At 45.8% G+C, this 21,974-nt stretch overlaps 8 protein-coding genes across 8 annotated transcripts; 5 read left to right on the top strand and 3 right to left on the bottom strand.

Moving 5' to 3' along the window:
• Nucleotides 1-2,002: 2,002 nt before the first annotated feature.
• Nucleotides 2,003-3,200, bottom strand: PAAG_01269 (diacylglycerol pyrophosphate phosphatase; the record flags this gene model as incomplete). The annotated part of the gene is made up of 3 exons (XM_015844292.1): nucleotides 2,003-2,384; nucleotides 2,448-2,635; nucleotides 3,087-3,200. The coding sequence occupies 3 exons, from the start codon at nucleotides 3,198-3,200 to the stop codon at nucleotides 2,003-2,005; spliced, it is 684 nt and encodes a 227-aa protein (XP_015701073.1).
• Nucleotides 3,201-3,644: 444 nt separating this feature from the next.
• Nucleotides 3,645-4,515, top strand: PAAG_01268 (mediator of RNA polymerase II transcription subunit 7; the record flags this gene model as incomplete). The annotated part of the gene is made up of 2 exons (XM_002797363.1): nucleotides 3,645-3,896; nucleotides 3,985-4,515. The coding sequence occupies 2 exons, from the start codon at nucleotides 3,645-3,647 to the stop codon at nucleotides 4,513-4,515; spliced, it is 783 nt and encodes a 260-aa protein (XP_002797409.1).
• Nucleotides 4,516-5,378: 863 nt separating this feature from the next.
• On the top strand, nucleotides 5,379-8,611 carry PAAG_01267 (hypothetical protein; the record flags this gene model as incomplete). Its single annotated transcript, XM_015844291.1, has 12 exons — nucleotides 5,379-5,636; nucleotides 5,715-5,740; nucleotides 5,812-6,046; nucleotides 6,137-6,281; nucleotides 6,362-6,406; nucleotides 6,472-6,641; nucleotides 6,696-6,819; nucleotides 6,876-6,918; nucleotides 6,991-7,345; nucleotides 7,413-7,791; nucleotides 7,863-7,990; nucleotides 8,075-8,611. 12 exons carry the CDS (start codon nucleotides 5,379-5,381, stop codon nucleotides 8,609-8,611), a joined length of 2,445 nt encoding a protein of 814 aa, XP_015701072.1.
• Nucleotides 8,612-9,945: 1,334 nt separating this feature from the next.
• Nucleotides 9,946-10,181, bottom strand: PAAG_11251 (hypothetical protein; the record flags this gene model as incomplete). Its single annotated transcript, XM_015846931.1, has 2 exons — nucleotides 9,946-9,995; nucleotides 10,061-10,181. 2 exons carry the CDS (start codon nucleotides 10,179-10,181, stop codon nucleotides 9,946-9,948), a joined length of 171 nt encoding a protein of 56 aa, XP_015703538.1.
• A 1,298-nt stretch (nucleotides 10,182-11,479) lies between these two features.
• Nucleotides 11,480-12,170, top strand: PAAG_01265 (hypothetical protein; the record flags this gene model as incomplete). Its single annotated transcript, XM_002797360.2, has 3 exons — nucleotides 11,480-11,598; nucleotides 11,735-11,861; nucleotides 12,000-12,170. 3 exons carry the CDS (start codon nucleotides 11,480-11,482, stop codon nucleotides 12,168-12,170), a joined length of 417 nt encoding a protein of 138 aa, XP_002797406.1.
• A 1,493-nt stretch (nucleotides 12,171-13,663) lies between these two features.
• Nucleotides 13,664-16,791, top strand: PAAG_01264 (elongation factor 1-alpha; the record flags this gene model as incomplete). Its single annotated transcript, XM_015844290.1, has 5 exons — nucleotides 13,664-13,937; nucleotides 14,019-14,063; nucleotides 14,406-15,209; nucleotides 15,317-15,517; nucleotides 15,581-16,791. The coding sequence occupies 5 exons, from the start codon at nucleotides 13,664-13,666 to the stop codon at nucleotides 16,789-16,791; spliced, it is 2,535 nt and encodes an 844-aa protein (XP_015701071.1).
• A 1,041-nt stretch (nucleotides 16,792-17,832) lies between these two features.
• PAAG_01263 (hypothetical protein) lies at nucleotides 17,833-18,156 on the bottom strand (the record flags this gene model as incomplete). The annotated part of the gene is made up of 1 exon (XM_002797357.2): nucleotides 17,833-18,156. The coding sequence occupies one exon, from the start codon at nucleotides 18,154-18,156 to the stop codon at nucleotides 17,833-17,835; it is 324 nt and encodes a 107-aa protein (XP_002797403.2).
• A 634-nt stretch (nucleotides 18,157-18,790) lies between these two features.
• Nucleotides 18,791-21,185, top strand: PAAG_01262 (hsp70-like protein; the record flags this gene model as incomplete). The annotated part of the gene is made up of 5 exons (XM_015844289.1): nucleotides 18,791-18,944; nucleotides 19,051-19,246; nucleotides 19,330-20,435; nucleotides 20,519-20,901; nucleotides 20,991-21,185. The coding sequence occupies 5 exons, from the start codon at nucleotides 18,791-18,793 to the stop codon at nucleotides 21,183-21,185; spliced, it is 2,034 nt and encodes a 677-aa protein (XP_015701070.1).
• Between the last annotated feature and the right edge of the window lie 789 nt (nucleotides 21,186-21,974).

The following is a 21,974-nucleotide window of genomic DNA, read 5'->3' as shown; positions in this document are numbered from 1 at the left end:
TCATGATTCAGAGAGGCTGTCCTCTCTCACCCACGGAGATTATTAATTGAACTAGAGATTCTTCTTCCATAGAGGTCAGTTTTGAATTTTTTTAACTGAGCATTCGCGTGTGTGATTTGACCACGTAGTCTATAGGTCAGGGAGGAATAGAGAATGTTATATAACTTAGAAGCAGCTCTAATAGTTGTAATTTGCTGAGCTTTATAAGCTTTAATGACTAATGAAAGCCTGGCTTCCTGATTAGAAGTCTTTTTAGTGAGAGTGGTTGGCATTCTGAATTTTTTAATGAGCATGAATGATTTGAATGAAAGTTGATCCGGTAGATGTTATGATCCGGTCGGTGATTGATTAACGTCGAGTCATATTTTCGCTTAGTCATCGCCGCACATTCACTTTCTGTTACTTATCTACCACTTACTTTACTAGCATTAAAAGATAGATGCTAGAATAGTGTCGGACAACTTCCATCACGTGACCTATTTTCCACCCTATATTGTCGTTCTCGTAGCATGCAAACTCTGCAATGAATCAAGTTTGCCATTCTGTCATATACAGCTCAGCTTTATGCAACATTAGCTATGCATCCAACACCCCCTCATCCATGTACTATGTACTGCACTCTGCAATTGCTGTTGCTCATGTTCCATCCCAGGCCTCGCTCCCAGATGAGTCACCAAATGCGCATTGACAAAACCAAGTAAATTGAAGGAATCCAGTAGATCTAAACAACCAAAATCAACCGCATATCCAATTCAATAAATACTCATTAATAGCATAAAAACACATCTTCTCAAGTAGACGTGGATTCTATCCCATCCCTAATAGCGTCCAGCATCACCCTACTTCTCCTTCTACATATCTTCTCCACCTCCACCTCCACAAAAACGGAACCTTCCCCTACGCTTCCACCCTCATCAAACTCAACAACTACGTTTACGCCCTTGCCTACCTGGCATTCTGCGTAGCCATCATCTGCTCCTTTGACCATGCCATACAATTATTTCATCCTAGACATCCCTATCTGTACCTCCTTGGTACATATGCGCGCGTACCCACGACGAGAAGATGAGACTTAAATACCAGCTCTCAAAGATCCTTTTTGTCCTGTCCACAAGGCGCAAGATATGCTGCCACTTTGCCTTTCATCATTTGACAGTATGTGAATCCCTTACTCCCAAAATCGTTAGTCCGACTCCATGCAAAAAGTTATTTTACCTTCTAACCAGACTCCTCAATATTGAAGAGGAATGAAAAGACTCCATACCTAACTTACATCCGCGTCCTGCACAACCGTACAGGATGGAAGAAAATTACCTGTCTAAATACTCTCCACCACGCCTTCATGTAATTCATATTTCGACGGCGTAGCAACATTTAGACCCATCCTGCCCTTCACGGGACTTTGCAGCTTGTGGTTGGTGTTTTTGGTGAGGGGTATATTATATATAGTAATATGCACATGACAGTGAGTGGAGCTGCTGTACTCGTATGGCCACATGTCGTCTCGATGGCGGTTCTGGATGTGTATTGCGTTCTGTTTGCGGTTCAAATTATGCAATAATTTGGAGGGGAAGGGGGACAGTGATGAGGAAAGAAGAGAGGTAGGGAATGAAGAAACCTACAGGGTATTTTGAGTAAAGCTGAGCAATTGAAATGTATGCAAGAAGATGGAGAGTTGTGTAAAGAGCGCCATTCCAGCTTTATGCATATAGGTCAGAGGCATGAAGTGCTGAACAATGAATTGTCGAATTTTGGGAGATACAAAGAGATATCGAAGCCCCCAACTGTCATTCTTGCACAACGGACATTCCATACGATAAAATAGATGATATCAATTTCCAAGAGAAAATCCAATGTTAGGTAAAATAAATTCTCAAAAGTGTTTCGACGGCCTACGGGTTCCGCCGTCAGTTATAAAATACACAAAGTAGAAAAGAGAAGAAGAATTCCGAAAGCATCAAGAAAAGAAATCTGTCACTTCAATAAACATAAACCCTCTGATCTAATTCCGACTGCCTGAGCCTATCTCCCTCCTCTGATATCTAGCACCAAACCCCTCAGATACGCCTCGAGCAGGAGTGCCATCATATAGACGCTCTTCCTCATCTCTCGCAACCTTATGGAATCCTTCAGGGGGAATATCCGCTCTGCTGTAGGGATTTTCACAATCAACCGATCGCAAAGGTGGATAATAGCGTCGGTATGTAAAGTATGCAGCTGACAGTCCCAGGAGTGAGCCAGCTGTTACGTCATATACATCATGTCGATAATCTTCCAATCGAGACATGGCGATCATCAGAGCGCCCAGTAGTGGAGATAGAGAGAAAAGGAATTTTGCCAGACCGGTTCGAGGCCGGAAGACACGTAACTGGCCAGAAAGAAACCTTGGGGCAAATATCAGCATAACAGGACGCTGGCGCGCTTACATAGGCAATAAGAGACCTTACATGGCGAGATATCCCAACCCCCCAAAAGCAATACTGCTATGCCCGCTCGGAAAACTCCTCCATCCCTCATGTAGTTTGTGCGAGTCGGGCTCTCCGCAAACATCAAGGGTAACCAGCAAATGTTCCGGTGTCCCCTTTTTTGGACTACAGCGCGAGAGAAGATCAGGCCTTGGCCTTCCAACCGCATTCTTTATTATATTGGTTAGAAAAGATGTCAGAGCAAGAGTGACGAGTAGCCCAAGTACTGAAACGTGGGCAAAATGCACTTCCGGTCGAATTATCACAGCCCATAAGACGATAACGACAAATGGAAAAACTTCCGAGTATATAATGGACCATACTATTTTCCGTTTTGCCAATGTCATCAGCATTTCTTCCCAACTGAAGGAGTATTTCATGAGTTATGTTTGGGGAACTCACAGACTGGAACCCTTTCCACCTCGGTGAAAGGGAATTGAATGGAGACATTGTCTAGGGTAAACATGCGATGAAAGGGAAGGACAAATATTTGTATCTAAACACCTCACTCAGCATGAAAGCCAAAGAGAAGCGAGGCACCAGGTGTATGATAAACGATTAGGCTGCCTATGGGAACAAACGAACCAGCATCCACCCCACCACAATTACTATCAAGCTCACATAGTCCGCTGCATACGAACGTTTCCAAAAACGAGCAAGGGCACCTAAGGCCCCAGGGCGACTGGAGAGAGCTGCAAGGGATGGTTTATTTTGGAATTCATCATCGTGCGGCATTCTTGGTGGACAGGCAACGTCACTTCTATACAAGGTTTATTCAACCATGTCTCAGGGAATATAAGGTTGTCCACGCTTTGCCAAGATCTATTCTATAAACTAATATAACAGAAATATATAACTTGGTAATGAAGGTGTTGGGCAAGCGATTTGGTCCGTTTTGGTGCTCGCAACTGTAGTTGGTTGATAGTTTCTGTTTGATGCTGTTGAAGTGCTCAAATAGTTCGACGTTGGGAAGTTGAAGTCTTGGCCTAGCCAATGACGGCTAGCCCTAGAGAGTTTAGATTAACCGCGCTATTTTTAGGAATCGATAGACGCGCGCAATAAACGAAGCGCAATTCAGCATCAACTCATGGCTACAGATCCCCTTTTTCGCTTCAGCCACGGCCAGCTTTCTACTCTCGGTCTCAAATTGATAACCACGGGAGATCCACGTACGCAGGCATGGCCGAAACCGGCCAACAGAAGGTCACAGCCGCATTTCCCCCTCCCCCTCCGTTCTGGAAGCACTTCACGACTCAGAACCTGAAGAAGCTCGAGGAATGCAAGAAACAGCACGAGGAGAATATCGGCTCAAAGCAAACATGGACCCCTGAAACTCTTCGCCTTCTCGAGCTTCCTGCGGAGCTGCGATTTATGGTTCCGCCCAAGGCCCCAATATCAGGTTCATACTCGTTATTTGGAGAGTGGCAATCGGTATTGCTTCTTCATCCGAGGCAATGTTGGCTACTAGTTTCATCCATCATTCCGCAACTGAACTAATGACCATGTGGCTTGCCTGTAGGTTTCCATAAACCTCCCCTCCCTCCAAGACCAAGGCATTGAGCAACTCTACCCCCAACCACCATCCGGCGACGAAAACGCCCTACCCCCAAACCACCGCTTCTACTTGCTAAAAATTAGCAAATCTCTCCTCCTCAACTTCCTCGAATTTGTTGGCGTGCTTGCGCTATGTCCAGGGCATTTTGAATCCAAAGTTCAGGACATCCGAAATCTATTTATCAATGCCCACCACCTTCTAAATTTGTATCGACCACATCAGGCCCGAGAGTCACTGATCATGATGATGGAGGAGCAACTGGAGAAGACCAAAGAAGAAATACGGGAGATGGATAGGGTCAAAGAGAAAGTCCATGGGTTCCTTGAGAAACTGGAGGCGGAGGGGTCAAATGCAGCTGCTCAACTTACTGGGACTGGGACTAGGTCGGGGCCTTCGAATGTGGCTAAGGCGCATCAGACTACGAATGGAGAAGAGGAAGTGATTGAAGAGGCTAGGTCGGTGTGGAATTTACTTGACGAAATAGATGAAGATTGAAATGCTGTCATCATGGAATTCGAAAGTACGATTATCGAGATTATCGAACTATTCCATGCAGGTTGAGAGAACCCCAGCGCAGAAACCGTGCCATATTTGGGGCCGTTCCATTGTCTCAAGCTAGGAACTACGCATACCATAGTATCTGCGTCCTTCGAGTTTATCGCGGGTATTTGCCTACCGCCACTTAGACAACGTCGAAATTGCGCACCTCTATACTCCCTAGGTCCCCATGGGTGCATTGAATCTGAATTGAAAGCCTGGGGACTCCCTGAGTTCATCATCCTTCTGAGAGGTTTTCCTTTTCGCACGGTTGAGGAGTGCTCAATGCATAAATGAAGCCTGAAGGAGATGAGAAATATTAGTTATGAATGTGAACAGACAACAACCCTTGATATCTCAACAGGAACTTTATTGAAGATACACACATAGATTGATGCACTCCAATGCAGTGTACACTGTACTGCAGTGCTATTGAGCTAGCATTTTTAGTCCAGCAACATAGCCATATAATTTCTCATAGAGGGCGGCAAGCTTGAAACCGTGGTAACGGTACATTTTAGAAACATCTTAGAATAATTTACCCTGGTGTTTAAATACACATACATGCCCCCACTACATCCCCAAGACCCGTAGGAAATTTTAATTTTGATATAACATAATAAAATACTTCTTATCAACGAGCCAAGCCCGAGCTCCGAACGATGACCAAACCACATGTAAATAATTTCCAGTCGATAGGACTCAGCACTAAATCTTCTTCGACGCAGCCTTCAGTGAAAGATCGCATTGGAAGCAGGCTCCCCAGAATCAAAAGAACAGTGTTGACACTCATCTAAGTATCATTGGTGGCAGGGAAAGGTATGCCAGAAGGCTATTTCCGCATTCACGACGGCGATGACAGCGATGACGGCGACAGCTTCGACAAGACGGCAGGACATGGTGTTGACAATGGTGCGGACGAAGACAGAAACGGTGATATTGTGAATGGACAATGCGATAATGAGGATAATTCTTTTCGGAATAGCATTCGGTTCAATCGGGACTTCTGCGGCTTAGACTCTAGAATTGCGGGCTTTGCTGTCCATAGCGGCGACCAGTTACTCGAGCATGGGAAGACGGTATGCGAATGATGCCTTATTCATATATATTTTTGTTTCTGCAGACTTAGAGGCATGCTCATGATGCGTCTTCTACAGGAGATCAGTGGCTGGGCGTGGATGTGGTTCGTACATGCATCAGTTTTTCTCTTTGTATAAAAATCGCGATGTTGAGATCTAATTTTTGTCCATCAAGGCTGGCATATCAGTCCATTGGAGCTATCTACGGTGACATCGGTACCAGTCCGTTATATGTTTTCTCCTCGACATTTCCGACGGCCCCCATATTCGAGGATCTAGTAGGCGTGCTATCCCTAATTATATGGGCGTTGATACTCATTGCGACGATTAAATATGTTGGGGTCGTTTTATGCGCAAACGATAAGGGCGAAGGCGGCTCGTTTGCCCTCTTCTCATTGATCAAGCGTTATGTCAGTCTTTTTTTAGGTGGAAGTATGTGCCCTAGACGGAAACCGGATATCAAACTGACATAAATATCTGCACGTTATTTATCATGATAGGTCGACATCGACAACCAGAACTTCGGCCAGCTTGTAGACAGTGAGGAGATGCGTTTACGGCCGTTCAATTCGAAAGCTATGAGCATATTGAAAAGGAGTTTGGTGGCAAAGAAGGCTGTTAAAATTTTTGCAGTTCTTGGAGTGTGTATGGTGATGTCAGGTAGCTTGTTGACATTCCTTGTTTTCCTCTATCGAGACCGTCAGGCTAATAATATCATTTTGCAGATGGCGTTTTGACTCCCGCACAATCTATCCTCGGTGCTGTTCAAGGTATGTACGTCATGGGACAATTCCTTAGGTGTGTATTGATGATGTTCACTAATTTATTTCCAAAGGAATCAAAATCGCTGCCCCGAATACTGCAACCCATACAGTTGTTGCCATTGCTTGTGTCTTGATTATTTTACTCTTCTGCTTGCAGCCATTCGGTATATCTAAACTCAGCAGTTTCTTCGCACCCGTTGTTATCATATGGTTAATTTTCAACGTCGTCTCAGCCGGATATGTATGTTCCCAACATCTGGGCTGCTGAATATACAAACTAAACTGACTCTCAAAGAACCTCCTCGCCTATGATTATACCGTCCTTCGCGCCTTTTCTCCCTGGTTAGGGATGCACTATCTCCTCCGGAGAAAACTTGAAGGATGGAAATCGCTCGGAGGCGTCCTCCTTTGCTTCACTGGTAATTGCAGCCTCCTTTTCACTTAGAGTCAAGGTACATTGATTAACAATGTAAAGGAGTTGAAGCTCTATTTGCCGACCTAGGCGCATTCTCTGTCAAGTCTGTTCCTGCCCGATTCTAGGAGCCCCATACATATTTACAAAAGATGAGTGCTAAAAAGTTTTCCCCCAGGGCTATACGGGTCTCATGGCTCTGCTTTGCCTTTCCTTGCCTGATCCTTACATATTGCGGGCAAGCGGCCTTCATAAGCAGCCATCCCGACGCCGTCATAAACCCGCTATTCAAATCAGCACCTCCAGGAATGTATTGGCCTATATTTCTGCTGTCGATATTGACTTCGATCGTCGCGTCGCAGGCCATGCTTACTGGGACGTTTCAGCTGATGTCACAGGCAATTCGCATGGGATATCTCCCCAATATCCGAGCGGTACATACCTCGAAACGCATCCCAAGTCAGATTTACATCCCCTGGGCGAACTGGCTCATGATGTTAGCAGCACTTGTCGTCACTGGGGTTTTTAAAACAGTGGGTCGCCTTAGCAACTTGCACAAGTTGCCCATGCACTTTCCCTTTACTAATTGCGCTATTAAAGACCACGAAACTGGGCCATGCTTACGGGACATGTGTCGTCGGGGTCGGTTTTATTACCACCTGGCTCGTCGCACTCGTATCGACGATTATCTGGAACGTCCACGTCGCCATTGTCATGCCGATATTTCTGTTCTTCGTGTCTATTGATGGCCTGTTTGTGTCATCCGCACTGTACAAAGTTCCATCCGGCGGTTGGTTTACGATTGTTGTGGCCGTAATTCTCTCTAGCATCTTGCTCATCTGGAACTACGGCGAGGAATGCCAACTTGAAGCTGATAGAGATGACTCCTCACTATCACGATCAAGAGTTTTTGCCAACGAGAATGGAATGTTATTTATACGTCAGGGAGATAAACATCTCGCGGTCAAGATAATTCGAGGTATTATCATATTCTGCTAAATATTACAACTTGAAGTACTCACCTGACTGACGTCACATTGTTGACTCTAGGAATCGGGATCTTCCTCATTGAGACCAGCTTAAACTCTAACCCTGTCTTCGACCATTTCTTAAGGAAATTCGAAGCCTCCCACGAAATAACAGTCCTCCTTCATATCAACCACATCCCCAAGTACCATGTATGTCCAACTTGCGGCTGTTGAAATTGCCCTCTTCCAAACTCCCAGTAGAATTAACCATTTGCTTTCCTCTAAATAATACAGATTCGACCCGAAGACCGGTTTCTGATTTCCGACACCGGGATCCGCAGTTTATACCGTGTCACTCTCCGTCTAGGTTACGGCGACACCATATTCTGGCACTCATTTGAGAAATCATTAGTCCACGAGCTGGGAATTCTCATATCAAACACTCCCACTTCCACTCCCACTACAACTGGCAGAGACACCTACATCGACCCATCTCAAGACAAACCACTCCGACGCCCATCTCTTTCTCTCCCCGACGCCTCTTCATCCGGCGACATTCCCATGTCGACCATATTATCCCACACTAAGCACCATAACCATCAACATCAACATCACCAAATCACCCCTGCCGACCTAGAATCCATAGCTGAAAAGCCCATGACCTACATAATTGGTAGAGACAAACTCTATATCAAGGAGGAATCGAATTTCGTACGCCGCGCAATGCTGGCGGTGTTTGTTGCTGTGAAGAATCAGCAACGGACAAAGCTGTCGCGGCTCAAGGTTCCTGTTGATAGGCTAGTGGAGATTGGATTTTCAAAGGCAATTTAACTACGGCGTTTCCTGTGAGGTAATGTAGAATTATATTTATATTTGTTATTTATATAACCTTTAGGGGAAAGATTGTGATTTATTCGCATCTGATCTGGGTTTTGTTTGTAATTTTAATCTACGTATTTCCTGTTCCCTTTCTATTTTTCTCCATTTAGATTTTGTAGAAGATTATACCTGTTTATTATATTACATACGTAGGTGGACTTTAAATTCTTCATGTCCTTTATTTCTTTTCAGTCTATTTCTTGGGATTTGGGACCGCGTAAATATGCTTTTCTCATAACTAGTTGATGGATGAATTACCCTATCTGCCAACAGATCCCATAACAAAGGGTCTGCCACATATATTCTCTTCAATCCTTAAAAAAGTTCTAGGTAACTATTACTATGTATCCTACTACCCAATTGTTACACTGAAATCTTTCTCCTGCAATGAGGGGTTTTTCTGCACAAGAAGATGAAACAACCAGTCAATCAGTTCTCCAGCATTCTTCAATACAATGACATCTCAGATCACATATCAAATGCAAATAAATCGAAACACAGGCTCTACCAACCCGAGTCCCAAGAGCAGGAAGTCCATCTGGTACATGAGGGTGGCCGCTCTTGGGCAGTGTGGGCAATTCAACGGGCACCATTTGCAAGGTCAAATCCCGGCGTCGTGGGATGGAGCTTGAGTCTGAGGCAATCACTTTTATCAGGGAACACGTACCCAGATCCCGGTACCGGCAGTGTCATTATATTCCGGGATTGAGAAAGATCGGACATTCCTGATGCATGGTCGTCATTTTCTTCCTTGCAAAGATTGCAAGAATATGTGACCTTCTTGCTTTGAAGACTTCAACAAGACTTCAGAGTGTATCTGAAAGCGTAACCATTAAATATTATTCTGGCGCACTATTATCTACCTTCATCCCTTCCAGTCACCTAATAGGACTGAACTTAGGTGGCAGCAAAAAAGCCTTGTCGAGCACAGTCTCAGCAATAGAAACCATAACCTCTTGCAGGTTGTAAGTCTCTCTTAAGTCAGGGTACTATATATGGATGAATTGTCGTGCCTCAGGCGCTGACACACGACAATGAATAATGCCTAGTTTATGAAGGAAGTCGAGTCCCAACAAGAGCTGTTTGGAAATAGCTCGTACGTAGGTTGCCTGGCGCAGCTTCCCGGTGGCAGTCACCCATCGGATATCATTGCAGGAAAGACAAGACACAAGTGTGTCCCATATGGGCCATCGTGCTCAAAACAATTCTGCAGTTCTATAACATATCCTTTGCCAGGATGATGATCTAGGCCCGGAACAGACAATTTAAGAAGCATAGCAAGCTCTTTAGTGTTTCTGGAAGCATCTGCTTTCAGTATCTTCAATGCGACGTGTCGCTGGAGCCTTAAGTGCGGTAGTTAGTTGCCATCGGCCAAATGCCAACTTTCCAATAACCTCGTACCTCTGGTTGAATACGTCGCGGAGGTGTTCTGGATGATAGCCTCCCTAGCGATACTCCTCAACCGGTTCAACGACGTCGTAGATTCTCTCGAAATGCCAGATTTTGAATACACCGGCAGCATTGATGTCGAGAAAGCCCACAAAACTTGCACAATGTCAGCCCAGCAAGAGTCTAATTTCGCAAACTTGGTAGTTTGGCGACATTATTGCCAAGATAATGGCAGAGAGGCCCATTTATATTCCCAACATGCTCAATATCAGGAGGAGTTGGATGTTGGATTGAATGGAGGTTAAAGATATTATAAATAATGTTGATGGAGCTAACATCACGTGAGGTACGATCTAGGCCAAGACGTTAAAACTTTCCCGGAGCCGATTTATCCGGTTATCGCTCTTGGCGCTGAATCAGCAGAAAACGATTGGCTGTGAGAAATCCAACAAAGAGAAAGATGATTGAAGGGATGAATCATGAGGATGAGGATGTGGATGAGGATGAGGATGGGAATAAAGATGAGATAAGGATGAGGATGAATGTATCTTTCTGCTGGAACCCGCCGTAAGAAGTGGAAAGGATTCTCAGCTGCCTAGACAAACATTGAAGGCTGAACTACGGAGTAATAACTAGATGAGGAGGGGCAAAAGGATAATCTGGCCACATGTCGATTTCGAGTGTTTATACAAATAACGGTCCAAACTTCCCGAGAAAGGCTTATCCGTAATCAGTTCCCCAATCAGTGTTCAGCTGAAGAGGGCTGGAGAAATAGTTAATTATCTACAGACCATAATTCGTAATCTCATAGAGGGCCTTGCCTCAGATGTCAGACGTTTGCTCCAGTAGCAAACGAGACTCTGATATAGGCGCTTAAGCGCTGACATTGTTGAACGAATCCTGGCCCTGTAGGAGCCCCGAAAAGGACACAATTGTAGCCAACTGCAACTAATTCCGCCCTCAATCCCTTCAGCTAGTAAGGCGTAAAATAATTAGTCAGCTGGTTGAGTATCGCCGGCTGCGGGCTAGATTGGACCTAAGGGGTGCCGGTATCCTGGGCGCAGTTAAATTAAATATAACGAGTTAGAGTAACTAGTTAACTAACTAACTAGGGGGGAAAAATTACTTAAGTTCTTGCTTGAGGTTGCTGGGGAGAGGATTTTCTCACTGGGTTCTCGCACTTTAACCTGGTACCAGTGATTTTTAACTAGCATTATTCCTATTTTTATTAGTTAGCTAGCTGTCAGCTCTGTTCATTCATCAAATATATTGGCATTTCGTCAACTTATTCCATTTTCCGCTTTTCTCTCTCTTACCACACCCTAAGCCACTTCCCGTCACTCATTTACTGACCGCATCTCACCATCGCGCATCCCATCACCTCTAACCACCCAACCCCGCCCACAACAATCCTCCAAAATCTAAGCCGCCATGTCGGGCTCCAAAGAATTCACCATCAGAGAGGTGTCCGAACACAATACAAAGAAAGATCTCTATGTCACCATCCACGACAAGGTTTACAACGTCTCCACCTTCGTCGATGAGCATCCGTACGTCTTCTTCTGATACCTCGAACGGCACATGCAATTGCCATACCCGTTCCCCCTTTCGCAACCCCCTCGTCCCCATATCCCTGTTGAGAGAGAGAGAAAAAAGTCCATAATAACCAACTCATCCCTATCACAGTGGTGGCGAAGAAGTCCTCCTCGATGTCGGCGGCCAAGATGCTACTGAAGCCTTCGAAGATGTAGGCCACAGCGACGAGGCTCGTGAGATTCTGCAGGGCATGCTAGTCGGATCGCTGAAGAGATTAGTATGTTCTGACAAACAAAAAATTTCTCTTTTCTCCTTTTTAGCTTCCAATATCATATCCATCTACAATATCCCCCTACGAAGACTTTTCGCATATTCACCAACGAAAACGAAACAGAAAGGCTAACTTTAACTACAGCCTGGAGATCCAGCTGCCAAACCACAATCTCAACCCACTTTTTCCTCCAGCACCAGTTCGTCAGGTAGCACCGGCTTCGGCATCGGCGTGTATGCCATCCTCATCCTCCTGGGCGCCATTGGTTACAGCGCATTCCAATACTTGCAAGAGAATGGTGCCGTGAAGGCATAGAGTGACATGTGTTTCCTTGTTGGGTTTGATTTTGTTCATGTTCGGAAGATAAGGGATGAATGGTTTTGTTCAGGGTTTATTAGTTTGAATTACACAACAAAGGAAGGTATGGGAGGAAATGGAGTGAAAGAGCAAAAAATAAAATAAAATAAAACAGGAAATATATACTGGCAAAAATGTGAAAGAAAAAGAGAAGAAGAAAAAAGGTTCTTACATTGTCATATGTGTATTTTTTTTTGGGACTATCTTCTATTTTATGCCCTCCCTGTTCTGTTAAGACTACGTCTTCCGTTCTACTTTTCTCTTTCTTACTATTTTCTCCCCCCTATCCCTTTCTTATAAATAAACCCACCTTTTTTTATACCTTTGCTCCTTTGCTACGTTTTTGGTGTCCTGCTTGTCTTCTCGTCTATTTAATTCCATCATTGTTTTCTATCCTTAAAATGTAGATAACTAATTCCTCTTTTCCCTACATACGTACCCTATCATGCATCCGCCATTGTTTTTTTGTTTTCTAATTGGGGAAGCAAAAGGCGCCAAAGAGGGCGTAGTGTGAAATTCCTTGTCTATACTACTTTGTTGCAGATATGCCCATTTTAATGGGATTTAAATTGAATGAGAGGTGGGATAAATCAATAATAACATGTGCTTTGGAGTTGAATATTTTAATTGTTCAAGCTATTCTTCCTCTTGACTAAAAAAATTTGTTATGATTTGCGTTTTGCATTTCGAGTCATTCCAATTGGTTCGCTCCATTTTATTTTAGATTGAAGCTATTTTTCAAGGGGTTTTCTCTGGCCCTTCACGCCCCGAAAAGTAACTTCTGAGGAAGATCCATAAATCCCATTCATGATCCTATTGTAACAGAGAAGCTCAATGCCACATGCCGTGTCATTACACGCAGCTGCATGTAGGCAACCAACAGCGGAACTCGAAGATAAACTGGTCTGACCTTGTAGAATGAAGAATCATCGACTTCTTGCTAGCCTTCATCCAAATATATACATACTATCACTCCACCGCCACCTGGAGCATGGAGATGAGATGAAATGAAATTCATCTTAAAGCGAATTTGTGTTTCTTACCGGCTATACGATATGTGGTAAATATGCAGTGTACTTAGATATGTCGTTTGGGGAGGGGTTTCGCTTGTAAAGCACAGTTATTTAGCGGTGACTTGGCGGATCAGCTGTGACCTCATCTTCATCTTCAACTTCAGCGTCAACTTCACCACCACATCATGCCACCTTCAGAATAAATACATCACCACAACTTCCTCCTGGGTCGAAATTGATAGGGTTATCGAGGAGATCACATACATGACAACCCAACAGAACCAAATCCTCTCAACCTGTCCCGCAAACAGGCCGCACGCAGAGTCGCGATCCCGGACAACAGATAACTTCTACTGACACGCTACATACCTCCGATTCTCCGCACTATTCCTCCTTTTTTCCATCCTCCTCTCCCCAGCCCAACCCGCACGACATATCATGTCCCGTAACCGCGTCAAAAACATCGCCTACGACAACGATGACTGTGCCTCTGATGACTACGACTACGATGATTACAGCACGGCCACGGGCACAGGCCCAGGCCACAATGACATGACCCCCGAAGATCGCGAAGAGATGCGCCAGTGCACGGTTCTTGTGCATGAACTGCTGGATGCAGACACACCTCCCGTCCCTGCGTCCGATGAGGAGATTTGGGAGGCGCTTTGGTATTATTATTTTGATATTGAGAAGGCGGTTGGGTGGTTGAGAAGTATATATTTCCTTTTTCCCTTTTTCCTATTCTTTTCCTTTTTTGAGTTTCTTTCTCGCGCTTACTGATGGGTTGTTACAGAGAAATATACACCAAAGACACCGAAGGCTAAAGCGAAAGCGAAGGGTGAGTCGAATTCTTTCGTATGAAGCGATTTCCCTTCTTTCCCCGTGTGAGAATCTACATTCCTATCATAATGCGTGAGGGTGAGGTGTGTATTTTGAGGCTGTCGGAGGCCTGGGTGGCTAGGATGCTAGTTATATGGGATGAAGGACGTTGATCCCGCAGCTATCACAAGCAAATGGTGTGTTCTCCTAATCACCCTCTCCTTCGTGCTGTCCATATTTTTTCCGCTCCCAACCAACTGATGCAAGATGGCAAACAGTGTATTTTGTTTTCTCAAAAGATGAAGAACAAGCAGAAAGAGATCAAAAACAAAAGTTTCGTATCTAATTCGCGCTTCTCCAGGAACCCATCTATCTCCATCTTCATCTCCATATCTAATTCCGGAATGTCCGCAGCCTTTCTCCGCCGCAGATTTTTTCAAGGATTCTCCTTGGCTGAATATTCCTCCCCAGTGCAAAGCTGATATTCTAATCCAACCTCTCTATCCTCCATTGGGGCTGTTGGGCGGTGCACCGGAGGCATCGGGGAAGGTGTCTAAACTTGCTGCGCTGGCTGCGCGGAAAAGAAAAGACAATGAACGTAAGGTTGCGAGTGGAGCTGACAGTGGCAGCGGAACTGCCAGTGAGGCGTGTTCACTCTCATCGGATGACCAGCGGAGTGCTCCTATGTCGCTACTAGAGAGGCTCGGGGTGAATGGGAAATCTCAGGGAACTGCGGCGGTGCCAGCTAGGCCGATACGTCTCCCATTGCGGAGTGGGAAGAGTCCACTATTAAACAATAAATCCAAGCAGTCAGTTTCGCCACTCAGTCCTTTTGCCACGACAGAACAACCACCTATAAACTGCACAGCTGAGCCCATGATTGAAAAGAGGAAAGCGGCAGCGATTTCCATAGAGACGACAGAAGGCCGTCCTTCAAAGTTACCTGACCTACGCGCGGAACCCTCAGCGTTTGCTATGGTCCTTATTGGAACGCGAGGGATTGGAGTTGGAGTTGGAGATGATCATAGAGCCTCACCACCGCCCAAACCTATCACACATAACATTGACGTCATGAAGTTTTTTGGTCAAGATCTTACTGAAGCGTTTGACTTTGCAGAGCCCAGTCCGGATGATATTGTCATCAATGCAAGAGAGTCTGCTAAAGGTTTGTCTGCTGTTCATCATCGAGCAATGTCAAGTGATATTAAAATTTCAAAATATGATGTGTTTTAACCGTTGGTGTCTTTTGCCATTGTTTTGTGGTCTTTACAGGTGCTAAAGCGAAACGAACTGCAGCTGCAGCAGCGAAGGGGACGGGTGCTGCGCCGAGTAAAATCCTTCCGGCTGACGTGACAGACGGCGTTAAGCAGTTATCTGTCCAAGAGACCGTGAAGGTTAAGAGCAAGAATTTGGATGTGTTGGCGGAGTATCGCAAGGCTGAGAGAAAGAAGGCGGCGAACTTTGTCGTTATCGGTATGAAAGTTTGAAAATGGGTGTTTCTGGTCGGGGTTTCTCTAACTTCATTTCTTTGTACAGGCCATGTTGATGCTGGAAAAAGTACGTTAATGGGACGGTTACTATACGAACTTAAAGCCGTTGATCAACGAACCATCGACAAATATCGAAGGGATGCCGATAAGATCGGTAAGGGCTCATTCGCGCTTGCATGGGTACTTGACCAGGGTTCCGAAGAACGTGCGCGCGGTGTAACAATCGACATTGCCACCAACCAATTCACGACGGAAAATACCAACTTCACTATTTTAGACGCACCAGGTCATCGTGACTTCGTCCCCAACATGATCGCTGGAGCTAGCCAAGCCGACTTTGCCGTGTTGGTTCTTGATGCAACGACGGGAAACTTCGAATCCGGGCTTAGAGGACAGACGAAGGAGCATGCTTTACTAGTTCGAAGCATGGGTGTTCAGAAGATAGTTGTGGCTGTTAACAAGATGGATGCAGCAGACTGGTCCCAGTCCCGCTTTGAGGAGATAGAGCAGCAAATCTCCTCGTTCTTAATGACGGCGGGATTTCAGTCAAAGAATATTTCATTTATCCCCTGCTCGGGGCTGCGGGGTGATAATGTTGTGACGCGGCCAGATGATAAGAACGCTGCGTGGTATACGGGGAAGACACTGGTGGAGGAGCTGGATACGTCGGAACCATACACATATGCGCTCGACAAGCCGCTGCGAATGACGATAGCAGATGTCTTCCGCGGCGGTGTGCTGAATCCGCTCTCGATATCTGGCCGGTTGGATTCTGGGCACTTTCAGGTGGGCGATCAACTGGTTACCATGCCCAGTGGAGAACTATGTACCATCAAGGGCGTGGAGGTTGATCGGGAACCGAGCGATTGGGCTGTAGCAGGCCAGAATGTAATATTACACCTGACAGACATTGACAGCGCGCATGTGCGCAGCGGAGATGTACTCTGCAGTCCTACCAGCCCGGTGAAGAACATCACGTCTTTTACAGCGAAGGTGCTCGCGTTTGATCATCTGACGCCCATGCATATTGATGTGCATCGGGGGCGGTTGCATGTCCCCGGGCGCATAAGTCGGCTTGTGGCTTTGTTGGATAAGGGGAGTGGGGTTGCGGTGCGCAAGAAACCGAAGATCGTGGGGCCGGGGAATGTGGCGAGGATTGTTGTTGAGATGGAGCGGGCAATTCCGTTGGAGGCGCCGGGTAGGGTTGTGTTGAGGGCTGGTGGAGAGACGGTTGCGGCGGGGTTGTTGGAGGGGTGATTATGATAAAAGGTAATGGATTTTCGGGGATTGGGTTGTTTGCTTTTACATGACATTTTATATACTCTGTATCTAGGGTTTATATATGAATTGGGTGATGAATGATAGAGGTGGGTTATTAGGATGGGATATGGGAAATATGTATATACATATAAATTTTATTTTCGAGATTACGGAATGGGAATCTATTTGAGATCTCGGGTTGAGGTCATGGATATGGTATGGATATGAATCTTGGCCCAGATGCCAAAACACAAGCTTAACACAAAGCATGGCTAGCTTACGATCAACCAAAGAATAACGAGATGACAAGTTGGCCAGCGTGTCCAGTCCATTGCAGCCACGGTGTCAACTTAACTAGTTCAAGTAGTTCTGTCCGAGGTCAGTGTAGTGTCGCAGCGCCTCATTGACTAGTTAACACCAGAAAGAATTACTCCGGCTAGTATCTACCAATCTAACTATTCGTTGTCAAATTTTCGATGTTCATATCGATGCAGACTACATAGGTATTGCTTGTTTTCACCCGTTGACTTGCTGTCCTACCGTGCTTCACCACTCCCATGGTGCCTTATCCTAACAAAGCAAGCCACGCAGAGAAGTAAGCTTTGTTTCCATATAATGTATTATTTATCAGACATGCAAATGCCATTTCAAAACGTATTAAATATGCTGTTCATGTCTCAGGCGCAAGAGTATATATATATATAGGATTTCATCAAGGGAAGTATTTGAGGCAACTTGGTTGACGCAAGATGCCCCTCCAGCCAGCGACCCTCAATGCGAGTCGGGAAAGAAAGGGGCGAGATCGCTCTACGCACGCCACAAGAGACATATAATGAATGGTTCTGTAGTTTCATCTAACGCTCGAAGGTTCCGGGGGGGGGGGGGGATCCTGACTTATCCGTCGAGCTCCCCGTCTGCACATGCGCAGGGAACGAGCTTTGGAGAATCATTCTAGAGCTTGTAGGCTCAAGTCTCAACATCATCGAGGAAGCTAGAAGCTGTCTGGCCGTCTCCAACATGAAGTGTGACCGCGCCGATCTACTCGTGGGCCTGCTGCTCCCTGGCCCCGCGGTGGCACTGGTGGTGGGAGATGGACCATCGAACGCCATTTGGCAACACAACCGGCATCTTCGGGTATGAGATGGGAGAGCGTTCAATTGCGGCACTATTAGTTACCCGTTGAAACGATGAGGAGCGCAGAAGGATACCAGGGGGAGGGAGCCCATCGAGTTTCAGCCAAAGATCGCAGTTGGGGCTGGAGGTTTTCTCCCGGGTCACGTGAAATAACAAGGAGAGCTTAGTCCATTCCAGGTTAGCTTGGTGAGGAAAAATCCAGAAACCTCCAGCAACACGCTGAGTCATGCTCCGCAGCCAATCAGAGCCTGCAGAATAACCTTAAATGCTCGCTGGCAGCCAATTGCCACCCGCGACGAGCTTTGGAGAGTGACACTAGCCCCTATTAGGCATAGCGTGTGTTGGCTCCAAGCAAGGGCCACCTTCGAAAAGGCCAACTGTTCAACTGCGGCAGGAACGAGGCCAGTGGGAAAGAAAGGCGCCAGATGTTCCTTCTCTGCTTAGTTAACTATAACATGAATATATAACGAGCTTCAACCTTCGAACTTCTTTTAATATCCTCACCTTCAACTTCTTCCTCACTCCTCCTCCTCCTCCCTCTTCTTCTTCTTCTTCTTCTTCTTCTTCTTCTTCTTCTTCTTCTTTATAATATTGCCACTCCACTTCCCCTCTATATGTCTCCCCGATATCTCTGCTGACGACCTAGCTAGAGCAGCAGGAGGAAACATACAATCATTCATTTTCATTGCAATTAGATACCCTAGTTTTCGTCCTTCTTTCTCCTATTGCCACAAGTTGAAATAGACGGAATAGGAGAGTCCTAGAGTCTTAATATCCTCCTCTTGACAGCGGTTTCTCTTGAAAACAAACCAGCTGAGATCATCTTCCCTGTCGGCCCATACGTTATACACACACATACACCATGTCTCGAATGTCGAGGCGGGATGCCTCGTCCTCGCCCTTCGCTTGGACAACTGTACTCTACCTCCTTCTCGTCTTCATTGCCCCCCTGGCTCTGCTGGGAACTGCACATGCAGAGGGCGATCAAGCTCCGTTGAAAGAGGATTATGGAACCGGTATGTTTTTTCATTCAAGAAAATTCCTGAACTGCGTGCAATTAAAGAGGAACGATGAATAGAGATTAGTTTACTGACTTTGTTCCTTTTTGTAATCTCACTACAGTAATTGGTATCGATTTGGGAACTACATATTCTTGCGTCGGAGCGATGCAAAATGGTAAAGTGGAGATCTTCGTGAATGACCAGGGAAACAGAATCACTCCGTCATACGTGGCCTTTACCGATGATGAGAGGTTGGTTGGTGACGCGGCGAAGAACCAGTATGCTGCGAATCCTCAAAGGACGATTTTTGATATCAAGTATGTGCACATGTCCGCTACTCGCTCACAATCTTATTTTAGCAATTTGTTCACTGACCGTTGTTGTCCCTCCCATTTTATAGACGTTTGATCGGCAGGAAATTTGACGACCAAGATGCCCAAAAGGACATAAAGCATTTCCCCTTCCGAGTTGTCAACAAAGATGGCAAACCCCAGGTTAAGGTAGAGGTTAACGGCAAGGACAAGACCTTCACCCCAGAGGAAGTCTCCGCCATGATCCTGGGCAAAATGAAAGAGGTCGCTGAGAACTACCTCGGAAAGACCGTCACTAACGCCGTCGTTACTGTTCCCGCCTACTTCAACGATAACCAGAGACAGGCTACCAAGGATGCCGGCACCATTGCTGGCCTCAATGTTCTCCGTGTCGTCAACGAACCCACCGCCGCCGCTATCGCATACGGTCTGGACAAGACCGGGGACGAGCGCCAGATCATTGTCTATGATCTCGGTGGAGGTACCTTTGACGTTTCCCTTCTGTCCATCGACAACGGCGCCTTCGAGGTCCTGGCTACAGCCGGGGACACCCACTTGGGAGGTGAAGATTTCGACCAACGTGTCATCAGCCACTTCGTCAAGCAGTACAACAAGAAACACAACGTTGATATTACCAAGGATCTCAAGACCATGGGCAAACTGAAGCGCGAAGTTGAGAAGGCCAAGCGCACTTTGTCCTCCCAGATGTCCACCCGCATTGAAATTGAAGCCTTCCATGATGGCAAGGACTTCTCAGAGACCCTGACCCGTGCCAAATTTGAAGAATTGAACATGGATCTGTTCAAGAAGACCCTCCGACCTGTCGAGCAAGTGCTCAAGGACGCCAAAGTCAAGAAGTCTGAGATCCACGATATCGTTCTCGTTGGTGGCTCAACCCGTATCCCCAAGGTCCAGGCTCTCCTCGAGGAGTTCTTTGGTGGCAAGAAGGCCAGCAAGGGTATCAACCCGGATGAAGCTGTTGCCTTTGGCGCTGCTATTCAGGGTGGTGTTCTCTCTGGAGACGAAGGGGCCTCCGAGATCGTCCTCATGGACGTTAACCCATTGACTCTCGGCATCGAAACCACCGGTGGCATCATGACCAAGCTAATTCCCCGCAACACCGTCATCCCAACCCGCAAGTCTCAGATCTTCTCAACCGCCGCTGATAACCAGCCTGTAGTCCTTATCCAAGTGTGTACGTGATAATCCACCCCCTTCCAATCTAATCCCCTATCTTCCCATAGGAAAACCCCTAGGAAACCCACTAACAATTACCAGATGAGGGTGAACGTCCATTGACCAAAGACAACAACCTTCTCGGCAAATTCGAGTTGACTGGCATCCCACCCGCTCCCCGCGGCGTTCCCCAAATTGAAGTCTCTTTTGAACTTGATGCCAACGGCATCCTCAAGGTAACCGCGGGTGACAAGGGCACTGGCAAAGCGGAGTCTATCACCATCACTAACGACAAGGGCCGCTTGTCGCAAGAAGAGATTGACCGTATGGTCGCTGAGGCGGCTGAATTTGCTGAGGAGGATAAGGCGATGAAAGCGAAGATTGACGCACGAAATACGCTGGAGAATTATGCCTTCAGCCTTAAGAATCAGGTGCAGGATGAGGAGGGACTTGGTGGGAAGATTGATAAAGATGATAAGGAGACGGTATGTTTTATTACCCCATTTAAAGACTCGGCCGTCCTTCATAAATATCAACTGAATTTTTGACTAACGTATCTTGCTTTGTGGTATAGATCTTGGAAGCTGTAAAGGAAACCACTGACTGGCTTGAGGAGAACGCCGCGAAAGCCACGACGGAGGACTTCGAGGAGCAGAAGGAGAAACTGTCCAACGTTGCCTATCCGATTACTAGCAAGTTGTACAGCGGTGGTGCAGGTGGGGCACCTGGTGGTGATGACGATGAACCCAGCGGACATGATGAACTGTAAAACGTTTTTCTAAAACATAAAGGATGTAGGCATATGGAGTTAGAACTCTTTGATTTTTTTTTTTTTTCTTTTTCCCCTTTTTTATTTACTTTCTCTTTCCCTTTTGTGGTGAAATTGTGTACATGTGAGCGATGAAAGGGGAGGGAAGGGATAGAAATAAAAACATGTATTTTTTATTCATTGAGCTCTTGATTGAGAAATATGCACACCAATCAGGATGGTCTCTTTTCTGTAATTTGATCCCATCACCTACCTATAAAAGCGTAGCAGATTTTTTCATTACGCTCTAAAAGGTGCTTTAAAGACCTTTTTTGACTCATTTTAGCGTACTTAATAGATATACTCTGGTTGATAGTGTATCAAATATTTAGTAATTCAATCAGCTCATAATCTTTCACACTCTCTCATCTCTTGCCCGAATCTCTCTTCTGAAATACAAATACAAATGTGTGCTACCTTTGCAGCAGCCCCACAGATGATATACCACAGTGGGTATCGCTGCTCTATAACCACTGCAGCAAGACTCTGCATTCTCACAGATAATAACCTCGAAAAAGCAAAAACGCAGAGAGGAGTTCTGTATGGGGATCTGGGAATCAAAACTCCTCAATTATGACATGCTCTGGCAAAGTTTGTTGGCCATGAGATGGGGTAAAATGGAAAGTGAGCTTAAGGAAAGAGGTGGCAGTAGTGGTATCGACGAAGCAATGAGGGAATCGTAAAATGACGTTAGAGACACCCTTCAGTATACATGGGATATGGGTAGTTAAGATGAAGAGGGCGTTGATC

The sequence above is a fragment of the Paracoccidioides lutzii genome, assembly GCF_000150705.2.
Source record: "Paracoccidioides lutzii Pb01 unplaced genomic scaffold supercont2.2, whole genome shotgun sequence".
NCBI lineage: Eukaryota > Fungi > Ascomycota > Eurotiomycetes > Onygenales > Ajellomycetaceae > Paracoccidioides > Paracoccidioides lutzii.
The sequence above is the reverse complement of the archived record's forward strand: the minus strand, read 5'-3'. Positions and strand labels throughout refer to the sequence as shown.